The sequence below is a fragment of the Prionailurus bengalensis genome, chromosome A2, assembly GCF_016509475.1.
Source record: "Prionailurus bengalensis isolate Pbe53 chromosome A2, Fcat_Pben_1.1_paternal_pri, whole genome shotgun sequence".
In the NCBI taxonomy this organism is placed as follows: Eukaryota; Metazoa; Chordata; class Mammalia; order Carnivora; family Felidae; genus Prionailurus; species Prionailurus bengalensis.
This window is the reverse complement of record NC_057348.1, coordinates 162263967-162276831: the sequence shown is the minus strand read 5'-3', so window position 1 is coordinate 162276831 and position 12865 is coordinate 162263967. Positions and strand designations below refer to the sequence as shown.

Genomic DNA, 12865 nt, shown 5'->3' with positions numbered 1-12865 from the left:
TCCTCATTCCCGCCACATTTCTGGCCCAGATGGACCCCCGGTCTCCCTGATGAGAGAGAGCTTGGGGCTTTCTCAGAATTTAGATTTCAGTCCTCTAAAGAATTCTCTTTTAGGAAACAAATATACAACACCAAAAGAAAAACTAACATTTTTTTTTTATAAATTTTTTTTTCAACGTTTATTTATTTTTGGGACAGAGAGAGACAGAGCATGAATGGGGGAGGGGCAGAGAGAGAGGGAGACACAGAATCGGAAACAGGCTCCAAGCTCTGAGCCATCAGCCCAGAGCCTGACACGGGGCTCGAACTCCTGGACCGCGAGATCATGACCTGGCTGAAGTCGGAAGCTTAACCGACTGCGCCACCCAGGTGCCCCAACATTTTTTTTTTAAAGAGACACACAGGAATTTAGACCTGGGAGTGCGGTTAAGGCCTCCTGAACTCTGAAGGCAAATAGGCAGACTGTCAGGGCGCCATGAGCTGGGGATCAGAGGTAAAAGCAGTCCCCCGTCCCAGCAGCAACAATCAATCCCTCACTCTTACAGAATACCAACACCGCACAAAAGGACTATTTTCTCTTAATCAGCAAAAATGTCTCCTTAATATATGAAAATCAGCCAGTGGAAAAGTGTGTGGGCCTGATTCTGCCACGATCAAGATCTATGGCTCGGAGAAAACCCAAACACAAACAGACCCCAAAAAACCACAATCCCCTTATGCCCCAGTATCTTTGCGGATAAGAAGTCCTAGATTGTCTCAATTCGATGCCTCCTACAGAATAGCACCATGCGAGACTATCTGGGCCTCTCCCAATGAGGACGAATCCCAAGACTCTCCCTCCCGCATGATTCATGAGCCTGGGCCCATGTACCCACACAACTTCTCAGGTGTTGGTTGGCTGTAGGTATAAATCTCCTGGGGGAACAGGGGCCTGTGGCCCCCAAAGGAGACCCTCAGGAGTGCCCAGTCCCAGGACTCCTGGCTGGAGGTCCCAGGTGTGAATACAAGTATGGGCCTTCTTCCCCAGGGCTTTGGCATTCCTGGGCGATCAGAGTAATGGACACCTACAGATGGTCATGGACCTCACCTTTATTTACCAGCCAGCACCAAAAGCCATGAACACAAGAAGCAAAGGCACAGGCATGTTTTTCCCAAAGTTCTCTGCTACTCTACACACACACACAGCATCCTACCTCACTCATCCGCCTAGACTTTCCAGTCCCACCCTCCAAACCCCACAGCCTTTGCTTGGATGGCCCCTGGATTCTTAGCCATTCCTCGGTACCAGTGGTGGAAGAGGCGGCTTGGGAGAATCGGGGTCAGGGAAAGAACTCACAGGCTGCCAGGACCAGCCGACAGCATTCACTGATCTGCCCTCTCTGGGATTTAGAACAAAGTTGGCATGGTTTCTGCTGTTACCTTCATTTCTTTCTTTTGGTTTCAACTTGACATCTTTTATTGCTTCACTCTCATCTTTGTGGAGTGTCTCGAGTGCTTTATTACAAATGATAAACATGGTAAATAAATCTTTAACGAGGGATAAAGGAAAGACTGTTACATTTATGGCACATTTTTTTCTGTTACTGTTTCCCACAGTCCCTTGCATTTTCAAGAAATGGGCAACAGTGTGATTTCTCGTAAATTCACTCATGCACAGAAAAACATACATCTTACTTCAGCCCCAGCAATTTCCTGCCTCACCTCTCCCGAGTCTGTCTTCCTCATCAGGCCACAAAGGCAAGGTCACAGGTTCATGTCTTCTCACTTGTGGCTGCTCTTGTGCTCAAAAGGGACTGGGGCAGGAAGGCTGGGCCAAGGAAGAACCCCACCATGGAGGTCTCACTGGCCTCTGCACAGGATATTTTTCCCATCTCTCCCCAGGCTGGTGCTGGCCTGAGGATGAGGTGGACGTCTTCCTGGGAATCTCCCACCTTGGCCCGTTCAAAGCAAGCACAGCAGCTAGATCTTTTGACCCTGACGTGGGCTGAACAAGTCAGTTCTGCTCTTTATTAGAACAGGTGCACACGGATGCTGCTATCTTCCAAAATTTTGACCAATTTTTCTACTGGTTGTTTGTTCATTGAATGATTGATTGATTGATTGATTGATGAAAGTTTATTCGTTAATTTTGAGAGAGAGAGAGAGTGAGGAGGGGAAGGACAGATAAAGAGGAAGACAGAGGATCCCAAGCACACTCCCTGCCAGCACAGAGCCTGACATAGGGCTTGATTCAAGAACCGTGAGATCATCGTTCTGAGGTGAAACCATGAGTTGGATGTTCAACCAAATGAGCCTCCCAGGTCCCCCCAAGTTTTAAAAAATTTTCACTCAAAACATAAATAGCTAACAAACAGCCGAGCAGCCTTATTATTTTGACTATTATTTATTTATCAGGAAGATATAGAATGTGAAAGTTGCACTGAAATGACTCATGTCCAAGCTGTGAAAGAATAAAACGACTCTTTGGAAATACAGGGAGAGGCCAGCGTCTCTCTCACCCTTGCAAGTTCACCATATCTGTAGTTAGTAGGACAGCGGGACTCCGTATAAAAACGTCTGTCGGTAAGACGTTGGTAACTGCTGCCTAGCTCCCTTTTGACGGTGTTTCATTTAACTATACTAAGACACCTGAAGGGGAAGACAAAATGAGGCAAACTCCAGGCAGCCAGCAGGAAGGAAGAAGAGGGGAGTTGGCCTGTGGCCAGAGTTTGACCCAAAACTAGGACAGGCTTCCATATGCCCTGGAGGAACTCTACAGACCTAGTACTGGTGGGACAGCCATAAGTGGTGCAACGTATATATTTTGAAAAATATATTAAAGTCTCTTAATGTTGTTCTAAGATCATTCAGCAAACAAAGAAAGACCTATTTCAAAAAAAAAATCTACTAAATACTAGTAAGAACAGTGAGTCTGTGACGTTCACCATAAGATGCTTCCACCCTTCCAACACACACTCACCTCCTCTGGAAGGAAACTGCATTCTGGGAGGTGTGGCCAAGAAGGTGGGGCTCCCTTTCTCCTCAGCCTTCCAGCAAGAGAACAGTATCTTGGGAAGAATCAGCTGGTGGTCAGTAGGTTTAACCACTGGGTATAGTACAGACAGACAGAGTGGTTAGGGAAAGACGCACACACTGAAGCTAAGACAACTGTCACCTCCCGGGACTCTGCAGGCCCAAGCTGCACCCTCTGAGGAGAGACACCAGAGGTTTCACCCTGCAGGGGAAGCAGACTTCACCAGGAGAGTCCAGCCAAACATGCAAACCTCCTGCACAAAGTTGAATTGAAGCCACCAGAGCAGATATCCTTGTCTTATCTCTGATCACAGGGGCAAAGCTCTCAGCCTTTCATCACGTATGGTACCAGTGGTGGGAGTTTTCACACTGATTTCCTTCAGTTCTTTCAACATGCCTAGAACTGCTCTTTGGAAGCCCTGTCTTTGAATCCAACAACCAGGGCCTCTGCCAGGCAATTCCTGTGGCCTGAGTTTTTCCAGTATATGGGTCACACCTTCCTGTTTCGTTGTACATCTTACAGTTCTTGTTAAAAACTGGGTATTTTAGGGAACATGGTGTAGTGAATCTGGATACTATTCCCTTTCTGCCTTTCTAGGCCTTGATTTGCTGCTGTCTGTGTGTCCATAAGGATACAGAAATTGCTTTTTTAAACACCAAAATAGAAATTCTGCAGCAGAAAAGTATGACTGAAATGAAAATTTTACTAGTGGAGCTCAATGATAGATTTGAATGGCTAGAACAAATATTCAGTGATTTTGAAAATGTAATAATTATAAACACACATGAACTTCACAATTGAGCCCCAAAACACAGGAAGCAAAAAATAACAGGCGTCAAGGAGAAATAGAGAATTCAACAACAAGCTGTAGACTTCAATGTCAATGCTGACCAATGCATACCACAGCTAATCAGAAGTCAGAAGGTCAAAACAGAAAGAGATGTGACCCACAGATAAACCAACTAGATCTAACACTAGAGCACTTTACCCAACGAAGTAGATTACGCATTCTGTTCAGGTACACAGAGAACGTTCTCCTAAATATGACCAATAGGCCATAAAATGGGCCTCAATAAATCTCAAAGACTTGAAATCCTAGAGTATAACAGGGGGTAAGCTCCTTTACATCAGTCTTGGCAATAATTTTTTGGATTTGACCACAAAAGCAAAGACAGCGACAGATAAAATGAACAAGTGAGATTACATCAAACTAATAAACTTCTGCCTGGCAAAGGAAATCATCAACAATACAAAAAGGCACCCGATTAAATGGGAGAAAGTATTTGCAAATCGTATATTTGATAAAGGGTTAATACCCAAAATACATACAGGATTCATATAATTAAGCAACACCCGAGCAATTCATTTAAAAAGGACAGAGGAGGGGCGCCTGGGTGGCGCAGTCGGTTAAGCGTCCGACTTCAGCCAGGTCACGATCTCGCGGTCTGTGAGTTCGAGCCCCGCGTCGGGCTCTGGGCTGATGGCTCAGAGCCTGGAGCCTGTTTCGAATTCTGTGTCTCCCTCTCTCTCTGCCCCTCCCCCGTTCATGCTCTGTCTCTCTCTGTCCCAAAAATAAAATAAAAAACGTTGAAAAAAAAAAAGTATTATAAAAAGGACAGAGGAACTAAACAGGCATTTTCCCAAAGTGGACATCCAGGTGGCACATAGGTGCATGAAGATGTCCTCAGTATCACCATCATCGGTGGAAACGCAAATCAAAACCACAATGAGGTTTCCCCTCACACCTGTTAGAACAGCCATCATCAAGAAGACAAGAGGTAACAAGTATTAGGGAGGATGTGGAGAAAAGGGAAGCCTTGTGCTCTGTGCATGGGACGCAAATTGGTGCAGCCACTGTGGAAAACAGTATGGATGGTCCTCCAAAAATTATAGGTAGAATTACATTTGATCCGGCAATCCCACTTCTGGGTATTTATCCAAAAGAAATGCAAGCAAGATCTCAAAGAAAGATCTGCACTCACAAGCTCCCTACAGCATTGCTCACAATACCCAAGATGTGGAAGCAACCTAAGGGTCCATCTATGGGTATATATATATTGTTCTGTGAAAAGAAAGAGGAACATCTTGTCATTTGCAACAACAGGGTTGAACTTGAGGGCATTATTGTAAGCGAAACAGGTCGAACAGAGAAAAACAAACACTGTATGATATCATTTTATGTGGAATTTTAAAAAGCCAAACTGATAGAAATGGAGAGTAGAACAGTGGTGACAAGGGGTTGGGGGATGGGGGGATGGGGAGACATTGGTCAAAGAGTACAAAGTTCCAGTTATAAGATGAATACGTTCTGGGGATCTAATGTACAGCACAGTGATTATGTCTCATCCCAGTGTATCATACCTTAAGTGTTACTAAGAGAGTAGATGATCTTAAATGTTCTCACTCAAAAGAAGAGTAATGGTAAATATGTGATGTGATGCAGGTGTTAGCTATTAATACTATGGTGGCAATTATTTTGCAATATAGAGTGTATCAAATCAACACATTGCACCCTTTAAAATTACAGTGTTACATTTCAATTATATCTCAATAAAGCTGGATAGGGTGTGGGGGGATAAGGTGGAGGGCCATGGGTTAGGTATCTTCACTAGAGAGAACGAACTGGCAAGACTGGCTAAAAATCAGGCCCCAGAGCATTAGCTTCAGGTTAACTGAAAGCCCTCACTACACACGGGGAGAGGTGACTCCAGAAACTGTAAGTGAGTTAGGCAAGCTCGCAGAGATGATTCCAGAACAAACCAGGTCCAGGGCACACAGCACCATTTGCTGTTGTAGCCTTCTCTCCCCAAATTGTCTGGCTATTTTACTCATGGCTATTTTCCTCTCTCATGACCTCCTGACAGGAGAAACAGACACTTGGGTCAGAGATACCAACTTGGGGCTAAACTAAGTCTCCTATGAAAATTACATCCTCTTCCTGCTGTCTGATCTTTAATAGCTCAAAAGACCTCTTTGTCTTTAGGAATGAGGAGACTGGCAGATAGGACCACATTGGTGGCCCTGTCCACACTGATGTCCAGTCAAGGATTCCTCCTTGATTCCTGGGGAAGGAGATTCTCAAGAGGCAATTTTACAGGAAAACACCCAAAAAGCAAAAGGCAACTGGAGATAAGGGTAGTGGGCAGAGGCCAAAACTGAGAACAGGCCTCAGAAGTCTAAACTGCCTTTCACTGAGGTTACAGCCCCTCCCGTGAACAAGATGTGGTGCCACAGCGACCTTAGGAAAGGATCAGCACAGTCCCAGCAGCACAGGTGGGTTGTGCAGTGGAAACAACACAAAGGCACCACTCGCTGGCCCACCTGGCCCATGTCCTGTCCCTTTAAATCGGCACCACTGGGCCCTCCCTCCCTGGGCTCTGAGACTTCCTCCCTGTGCTTTGCTGGCAGGATCAGCCTCTGTACTCACAACCCAAGGCACAGCACCAGGTCACGGGTTTCTGCAGCCAACAGCAGAGCCTGTCACCACTTCTGCTGGAAGGTGAGCACACACGGGGAGGAAGGGAGCCACCTGGGACAGAGGGGAGTGGAGGAAGTGGGAGGGGGTAGGGGGGCTCTAAGGAATTCAGGGCCTGGTTGCAGCTCACTGAGTGGGCACCTGCATTCTACTACCTCCCAGGAAGGGGAGCAGGATCTAGAAAGAATGACTTCACTCTTGCAGGCTTTTCAGGGAGCTCTGAGTTTCAGAACAAGCAAGTGAAGAAGAAATGTAGGCATCTTCTCCAGCCGTGGAGTGCACACACTTTTACTTAGGACTACATACTTCGTCCTGCCCTGCTCCTCACCCTGGTCAGAAAGGTGTTTGCTAGAAGCACTGTCAGGGCTGAGCACGCTGGAGAAGGCTGCAGACACTCCCCCTGAGGGCATGTGCAGCCAAGGAGAGAGACATTTCTGAGGACAAACAAGTGAGTCTAACCTCAGAACACATCGCAGAGTGGAAATCGTGTCTGTGAGCCGAACCCCAATCACACCCTCCACCTCTTCAGCCCTGTGCACCCCCAGGGACTTGCAGCAGCCAGCAACAGTTATGAACATGGTCTTCAGACCTCTGCAGTACACATGCTTGTGTGTCCTTGCACATCCCTTCCCCCGCCCAAGCTGCCCAGGGCTCTATGGGCTGGAGCCCTCTTCATCCCCACACACTGGCTATACATGAAGGGCTTGGACAGGATGAATGGCTCAGAAACTCAAAGCAGCGACCCGATGCATTAGAATCACTCAGGGGGTTGGGGAGGGTGCCTCAGTGGCTTGGTCCATTAAGCTTTGAGCCCTGGGATGGATTCTGTGCTGTCAGTTCAATGCCTGGAGCCTGCTTTGGATTCTTTGTCTCCCTCTCTCTCTGAAGCTCCCCTGCTCGAGCTCTGTCTCACCGTCTCTCAAAAAAATAAGTAACAGTAAAAAAAAAATTTTTTTAATAAAAAAAATCCCTCAGGAGGAGGGGCGAGAGATACCGTTTTTTTTAACGTTTATTTATTATTTATTTATTTATTTATTTATTTATTTATTTATTTATTTATATATTTGTTTATTTTTGAGACAGACATGTGAGCAGGGAGGCACACATGAAGACGAAGGAGAGATAATCCGAAGCAGGCTCTGTGCTATCAGCACAGAGCCTGATGAGGGACTCAAACCCACAAACCATGAGATCATGAGCTGAACCAAAATTAAGAGTCAGACACTTAACAGACTGAGTCACAAAGGAACCCCCTTTTTCTTATTAAAGTACAGATCTATGAAACAAAATGTGAAACATACATTTTAAAGACTCCCATAGATACTCCCAAAAGACAGCAGGTTCAGGAAGCAGGGGACTACTAATATCCAATTGCAGTTAAGATGCTAGGAGTCTCCATGTTCTACATCAGTCAGTGACTCCAAGCCTCTAAATCCCAGGTGTCAGCTCTCAGAAACTCTGGAAGAATTTTTCAAATCCCATCCCAAACCATCGCAAACCTTTGGGAAGTCCCATAGTGGCCAGGAGTCCAGTGGATTTCCTAGAGCACACTTGGTCAGTTCCGTCATCGATAAGGACGTCTTGCTTTAGCTAAATTCTTGTTCTTTGCACTGAATCTTCCGGCTGTTTCTTCAGTTCTGCTGTGCAGTCAGTTATGGGAGTTTGCTAATTTTTACACACAAGATCACTACTCACCTGAGGCCTGTGGGATCAAATTTACCAAGGGCTTTGGGGAGCCGAAAGGGGCGTTACGCAGAAGACAAACCTGTCATCTAACGGGTCAGAGACAAGTTATCAATCAACCCTTCCCTTTGCTTGTCCTTGTGTGTTGCCCATGGGACACAGCAGTAGCCATGTGTTGCCATGAAGAGGTAGCATTTGAAATGGATGGCGGAGCACAGACAGGACTCAGACAGAAACGTGGGAGAGAAGGAATGGTCATGGGGGTGAGCGCACAGGTGGGCTGGAAAGGCCCTGAAACCTGTCCTCTGCGGAGCAGCTGACCCAGAAGGGGAGTGAGTGGGACACAGGGCTGGTGAAGCAGACAGAGCAGAGCTGCGCCCTGGTGACCAGGTCCTCCTGAGATCAAGCAGACTCCATCACTGAGTGGCTAGCTGTAGTAAATCCTGCCGGACTTGCGGTCATCGCTAGGTTTCAGAGGCCTCAGACTTGGGGCAGGAACACCAGGAGCCAGAAGGGAGTGTCCCATCTCTCCAGCACACAGGTCATATTTACACAAATGACACAAGCCAAATTCTTTGGTCTTCGGAGAGCAGATCACAGGTTCTTCAGATAAGCATGGGAGATAAGTATCTTTCCCAATTTTCAAAAGCAAACTGCAAACTCTCTTCTTGTCCCCCCACCCCCACCCCTGCCCATCCCCGGCCAACCGCCCTAAGGTGGTTCCCTAAGTCACTGAGCAGAATTTCTGATTCTCACAGTTTTCCAAAGTCTCCCCTGGCTGTGGACTCTTCTGGGAAAACTTTGTGCCTACAGTTAATGCCACTGACATAAATTACCTGGGAAATTCTCAGCTAAGGCTCACTCACTGACACAGAGGACAGGTTATCACTTCCCCTCTGTCATTTGCATTCAGGGTCCCTGAAAGGACAAACGAGGCTCACCAAAGGTTCTCACAGTTTGGTTCCAATACCAACCAGGTCCTTCCAGGGTTCTTCCCCAAATTCTGATGTTCAGAGGAGGGCAGGAAGCATGACCTTTTTATTGGGATGTCACCAGTTCTTTGGACCTTGCCTGAGCCACCTTAGGTAGTTATACCTATTCGATAAACGAATGAATGATTGAAGGAATGAAGGAACTAACAGGTTGTGTTTGGAAATCTTTCAGGTGGGCATGGGAGGACGCAAGATGGCCAGAGATGAAGAAAATGCCTACGGTAAGAACTGATCTCAGGGTGTACATGCCCCTAGGCGTCAGCTCTGGGTCCCAAGGCCATGGGCTAACTCAAGACTGAACAGAGACATTGGGGCACCTGCGTGGCTCAGTCGGTTGAGCGTCTGACTTCAGCTCAGGTCATGATCTTGCAGCTCGTGAGTTCGAGCCCCACGTTGGGCTCTGTGCTGACAGCTCACAGCCTGGAGCCTGTGTCAGATTCGTCTCCCTCTCTCTCTGTCCCAACCCACTCGCATTCTGTCTCTGTCTCTCTCAAAAATAAATAAACATTAAAAAAAAAAAAAGACTGAACAGAGACAAATCCCAGACATGTCCCCATGCTGGGGTGAAACAGCTAGAGCTCCAGCTTTGTATTTTTGCTGGACCTCTGCCCCTGCCCTACTGTAGGATATTAAGTGCCTTGACCAGACTGTGCCTTGGGTCCCACAGGGTACAATGAGGATAGTACATCTACTCCGATCCCCACAGAAGATGTGGAAGGTTGAGATCACGGACTGGAGGGAACACGGTTTACCAGGTAGACTGTGTCCGTGAACAAGGATGGAGGGTTAACTGTGTCTTACTGGAAGCAGGTTTCCTAGAGAGAAGAGGGAGGAGGAGGGGAAGTGGAGGAAGGGAAGAAGCAAAGAGATCCTGTCACCTAATACCCTGAGGGACACAACTCTCACCCCTCCCATTATGCAGAAGACGTTGAATGCTTAGACTAAATTGGCCCAAGGTTCCACAGCTGGCACATGCGGGGCTGTGATTCCAACCCGGGGTGTCTGGGACTCCCCGGCCTCCCAGGCCTTCTATGCCCTCCCGCATCTCCTCGCTGGGATGGCCCCTGGGAGCAGTCTGGCAGAGGCCTGGGAAGTCGTCGAGCACGGAGCAGCTCTGCAAGGTGCGGACGACCAGAGGCAATGTCAGCTGAAGTCATGGCCTGCGACCTTCGAGGGGGACCCTCCAGGGCAGTGTGCACCCGGTGCCGGAGCATGGACTGGGGGCAGGTGCACGCACTGGAGCCAAAGATGGAAGAAAGGTGGCTAAAGATGCCCCCGGAGTCGCACAAGCTCTAACCAGAGCGCCTGGGAAAGGCCTGGTTGGACAAGCAGAAGCGGGAGGCGTCGGTGCCCTCCTCCGTTCAGGAGGCACCCCGTAGCCCCGGTGGAGCGAGATGCGCGCTCTCAGGCCGGCGGCCCAAGCCTACTCTGTCCTCACAGGTTCCCAGGACCCGGACTACCAGCAGCAGCCGCTCGCGCAGGAGCTCAGGCTCAGGCTCACCCTGGCCGGCAGGACCGGAGTGGGCAAGAGCGCCACGGGCAACAGCATCCTGGGCCACAGGCTCTTCCCGTCCAGGCTCGCGGCCACCCCGGTGACCAGAAGCTGCGCCCTGGGGAGCCGCAGCTGGGCCAGGTGGCGCGTGGAGGTCACCGACACCCCCGACCTCTTCACCGCCCAAGGCCGGCACGCGGACCCGGACTGCACCGAGCGGGCCAGCTGCTACCTGCTCTCGGCGCCCGGGCCGCACGCGCTGCTGCTGGTCACGCAGCTGGGCCGCTTCACCGCCCAGGACGAGGAGGCGGCGCGCGGCGTCCGCGAGCTGTTCGGCGCCGGCGTCCTGGCGCGCGCCGTGCTCGTCTTCACGCGCCAGGAGGACCTGGAGGGGGGCTCGCTGCACGACTACGTGCGCGCCACCGACAACCGCGCGCTGCGGGCCCTGGTGGCCGAGTGCGGCGGCCGCGTGTGCGCCCTGGACAACCGGGCGGAGGGCGCCGAGCGCGATGCGCAGGTGGGCGAGCTGCTGGCGCTGGTGGAGCGGCTGGCGCTGGAGCACGACGGCGCGCCCTTCACCGACGACGTGTACGGCCTGGCGTGGGCCCGGCGCCACGCGCGTCCCGAGGACACGCTCCGCCTGGTGGCCGCGCGGCTGGCGGCACGCGGTCTGGGGCGGGGGTGGAGGCGGGAGTGGGGGCGGGGGCGGCGCTGGCTGGAGGCCACGAGGCGGGGATGGCCGCTGGCGCTCCTGCTGCTGGGGGGCGCACTGTTATTTGTCCTGCTGCTTCTCCAGTGGCGGGCTCCAGGCCCAGATTGAAGGCGCTGCCCTTCCAAATGCGGGGAGCCTGGAGGGTAAAGGGGCTGGGTCAAGGCGCTGAGGGGAACTTAAACCCAATTTCAAAGGAAACCTGGAGTTTCAGACTGGGAGTCTTAATGACTCAGGATGCCTTGGACACTGTATCGACTTTGCAAAGGCTCAGGTTCACTTTTAGCATTCAAATGTCACTTTTGACTATATGTACACTATTCAAATAAATGTGGTTAACTTTCAAATGTCCTTAATTCATTTTAGTAGTTTGGATGTATTTTTCCTTCTTGAAAAAATAGTGCATTGACTGGTAGTGTTTTATATAGAAAGTGGATTCATGGCAAAGGGAAACAAACATTTTTTTGTGTGTGTGAGAGCATTTATCAAAACGTAGACACTGTCTTAGTCCGCCTGAGTTGCTATTAAAAAAAAACAAAGGGGAAAGCTCTCAGTTTTTCCCCATTGAGGATGATATTAGCTGTGAGCTTTTCATAAATGGCCTTTATGGTGTTTAAGTATGTTCCTTCTATCCCAACTTTCTCCAGGGTTTTTTTTAAGAAAGGATGCTGAATTTTGTCAAATGGTTTTTCTGCATTGACAGGATCACATGGTTCTTTTCTTTTCTTTTCTTTTCTTTTCTTTTCTTTTCTTTTCTTAATGTGATGTAGCACACTGATTGATTTGCATATGTTGCACCAGCCCTGCAGCCCAGAAATGAATCCCACTTGAAAATGGTAAATAACTCTTTTTATATGCTGTTGAATTTGACTTGCTAGTATCTTACTGAGAATTTTTGCATCCATATTCATCAGGGATATTGGCCTGTAGTTCTCTTTTTTTAGCTGGGTGTCTGTCTGGTTTAGGAATCAAACTAATGCTGGCTTCATAGGATGAGTCTAGAAGTTTTCCTTCCCCTTCTATTTTTTGGAACAGCTTGAGAAGGATAGGTATTATCTCTGCTTTAAATGTCTGGTAGAATTCCCCAGGGAAGCCATGTGGTACAGGACTCTTAGTTGTTGGGAGATTTTTGATAACTGATCGGATTTTTTATTTCTTCCCATTTGAGTTTTGGAAGTGTGTGGGTGCTTAGGAATTTGTCCATTTCTTCCAGGTTGTCCAATTTGTTGTTATATAATTTTTCATGGTATTCCCTGAGAATTGCTTGTATTTCTGAGGGATTGAGATCAGGATCACGACAGGGATGTCCACTCTCACTGCTGTGTTTACCATGGTGTTGGAAGTTCTAGCATCAGCAATCAGACAACAAAAGGAAATCAAAGGCATCAAAACTGGCAAAGATGAAGTCAAGCTTTCACTTTTTGCAGATGACATGATATTATACATGGAAAACCCGATAGGTTCCACCAAAAATCTGCTAGAACTGATACATGAATTGAGCA

General features: G+C 48.6%; 3 protein-coding genes across 4 annotated transcripts in view; 2 read left to right on the top strand and 1 right to left on the bottom strand.

Moving 5' to 3' along the window:
* The window catches only part of LOC122488504 (GTPase IMAP family member 8-like), a 97780-nt gene that overhangs the window by 42610 nt on the left and 42305 nt on the right, over nt 1–12865 (bottom strand). The gene's annotated exons all lie outside the window — the stretch shown is intronic.
* Nucleotides 6412–11710, top strand: LOC122488511 (GTPase IMAP family member 1-like). Of its 2 annotated transcripts, XM_043589893.1 has the most exons (4): nt 6414–6511; nt 6692–6739; nt 9335–9383; nt 10603–11710. In XM_043589893.1, exons 3-4 carry the CDS (start codon nt 9341–9343, stop codon nt 11472–11474), a joined length of 915 nt encoding a protein of 304 aa, XP_043445828.1. In that variant the 5' UTR covers nt 6414–6511; nt 6692–6739; nt 9335–9340; the 3' UTR covers nt 11475–11710. The 2 variants fall into 2 exon arrangements, with proteins under 2 accessions (XP_043445827.1, XP_043445828.1); XM_043589892.1 differs by lacking the exon at nt 6692–6739 and having other exon boundaries at nt 6412–6511.
* Nucleotides 6456–12865, top strand: part of LOC122488509 (GTPase IMAP family member 1-like) — a 66927-nt gene continuing 60517 nt past the window's right edge. Inside the window, exon 1 of the mRNA XM_043589887.1 lies at nt 6456–6511. The gene's annotated coding sequence lies outside the window, so the exon portion shown is untranslated. The remainder of the gene's footprint in view (nt 6512–12865) is intronic.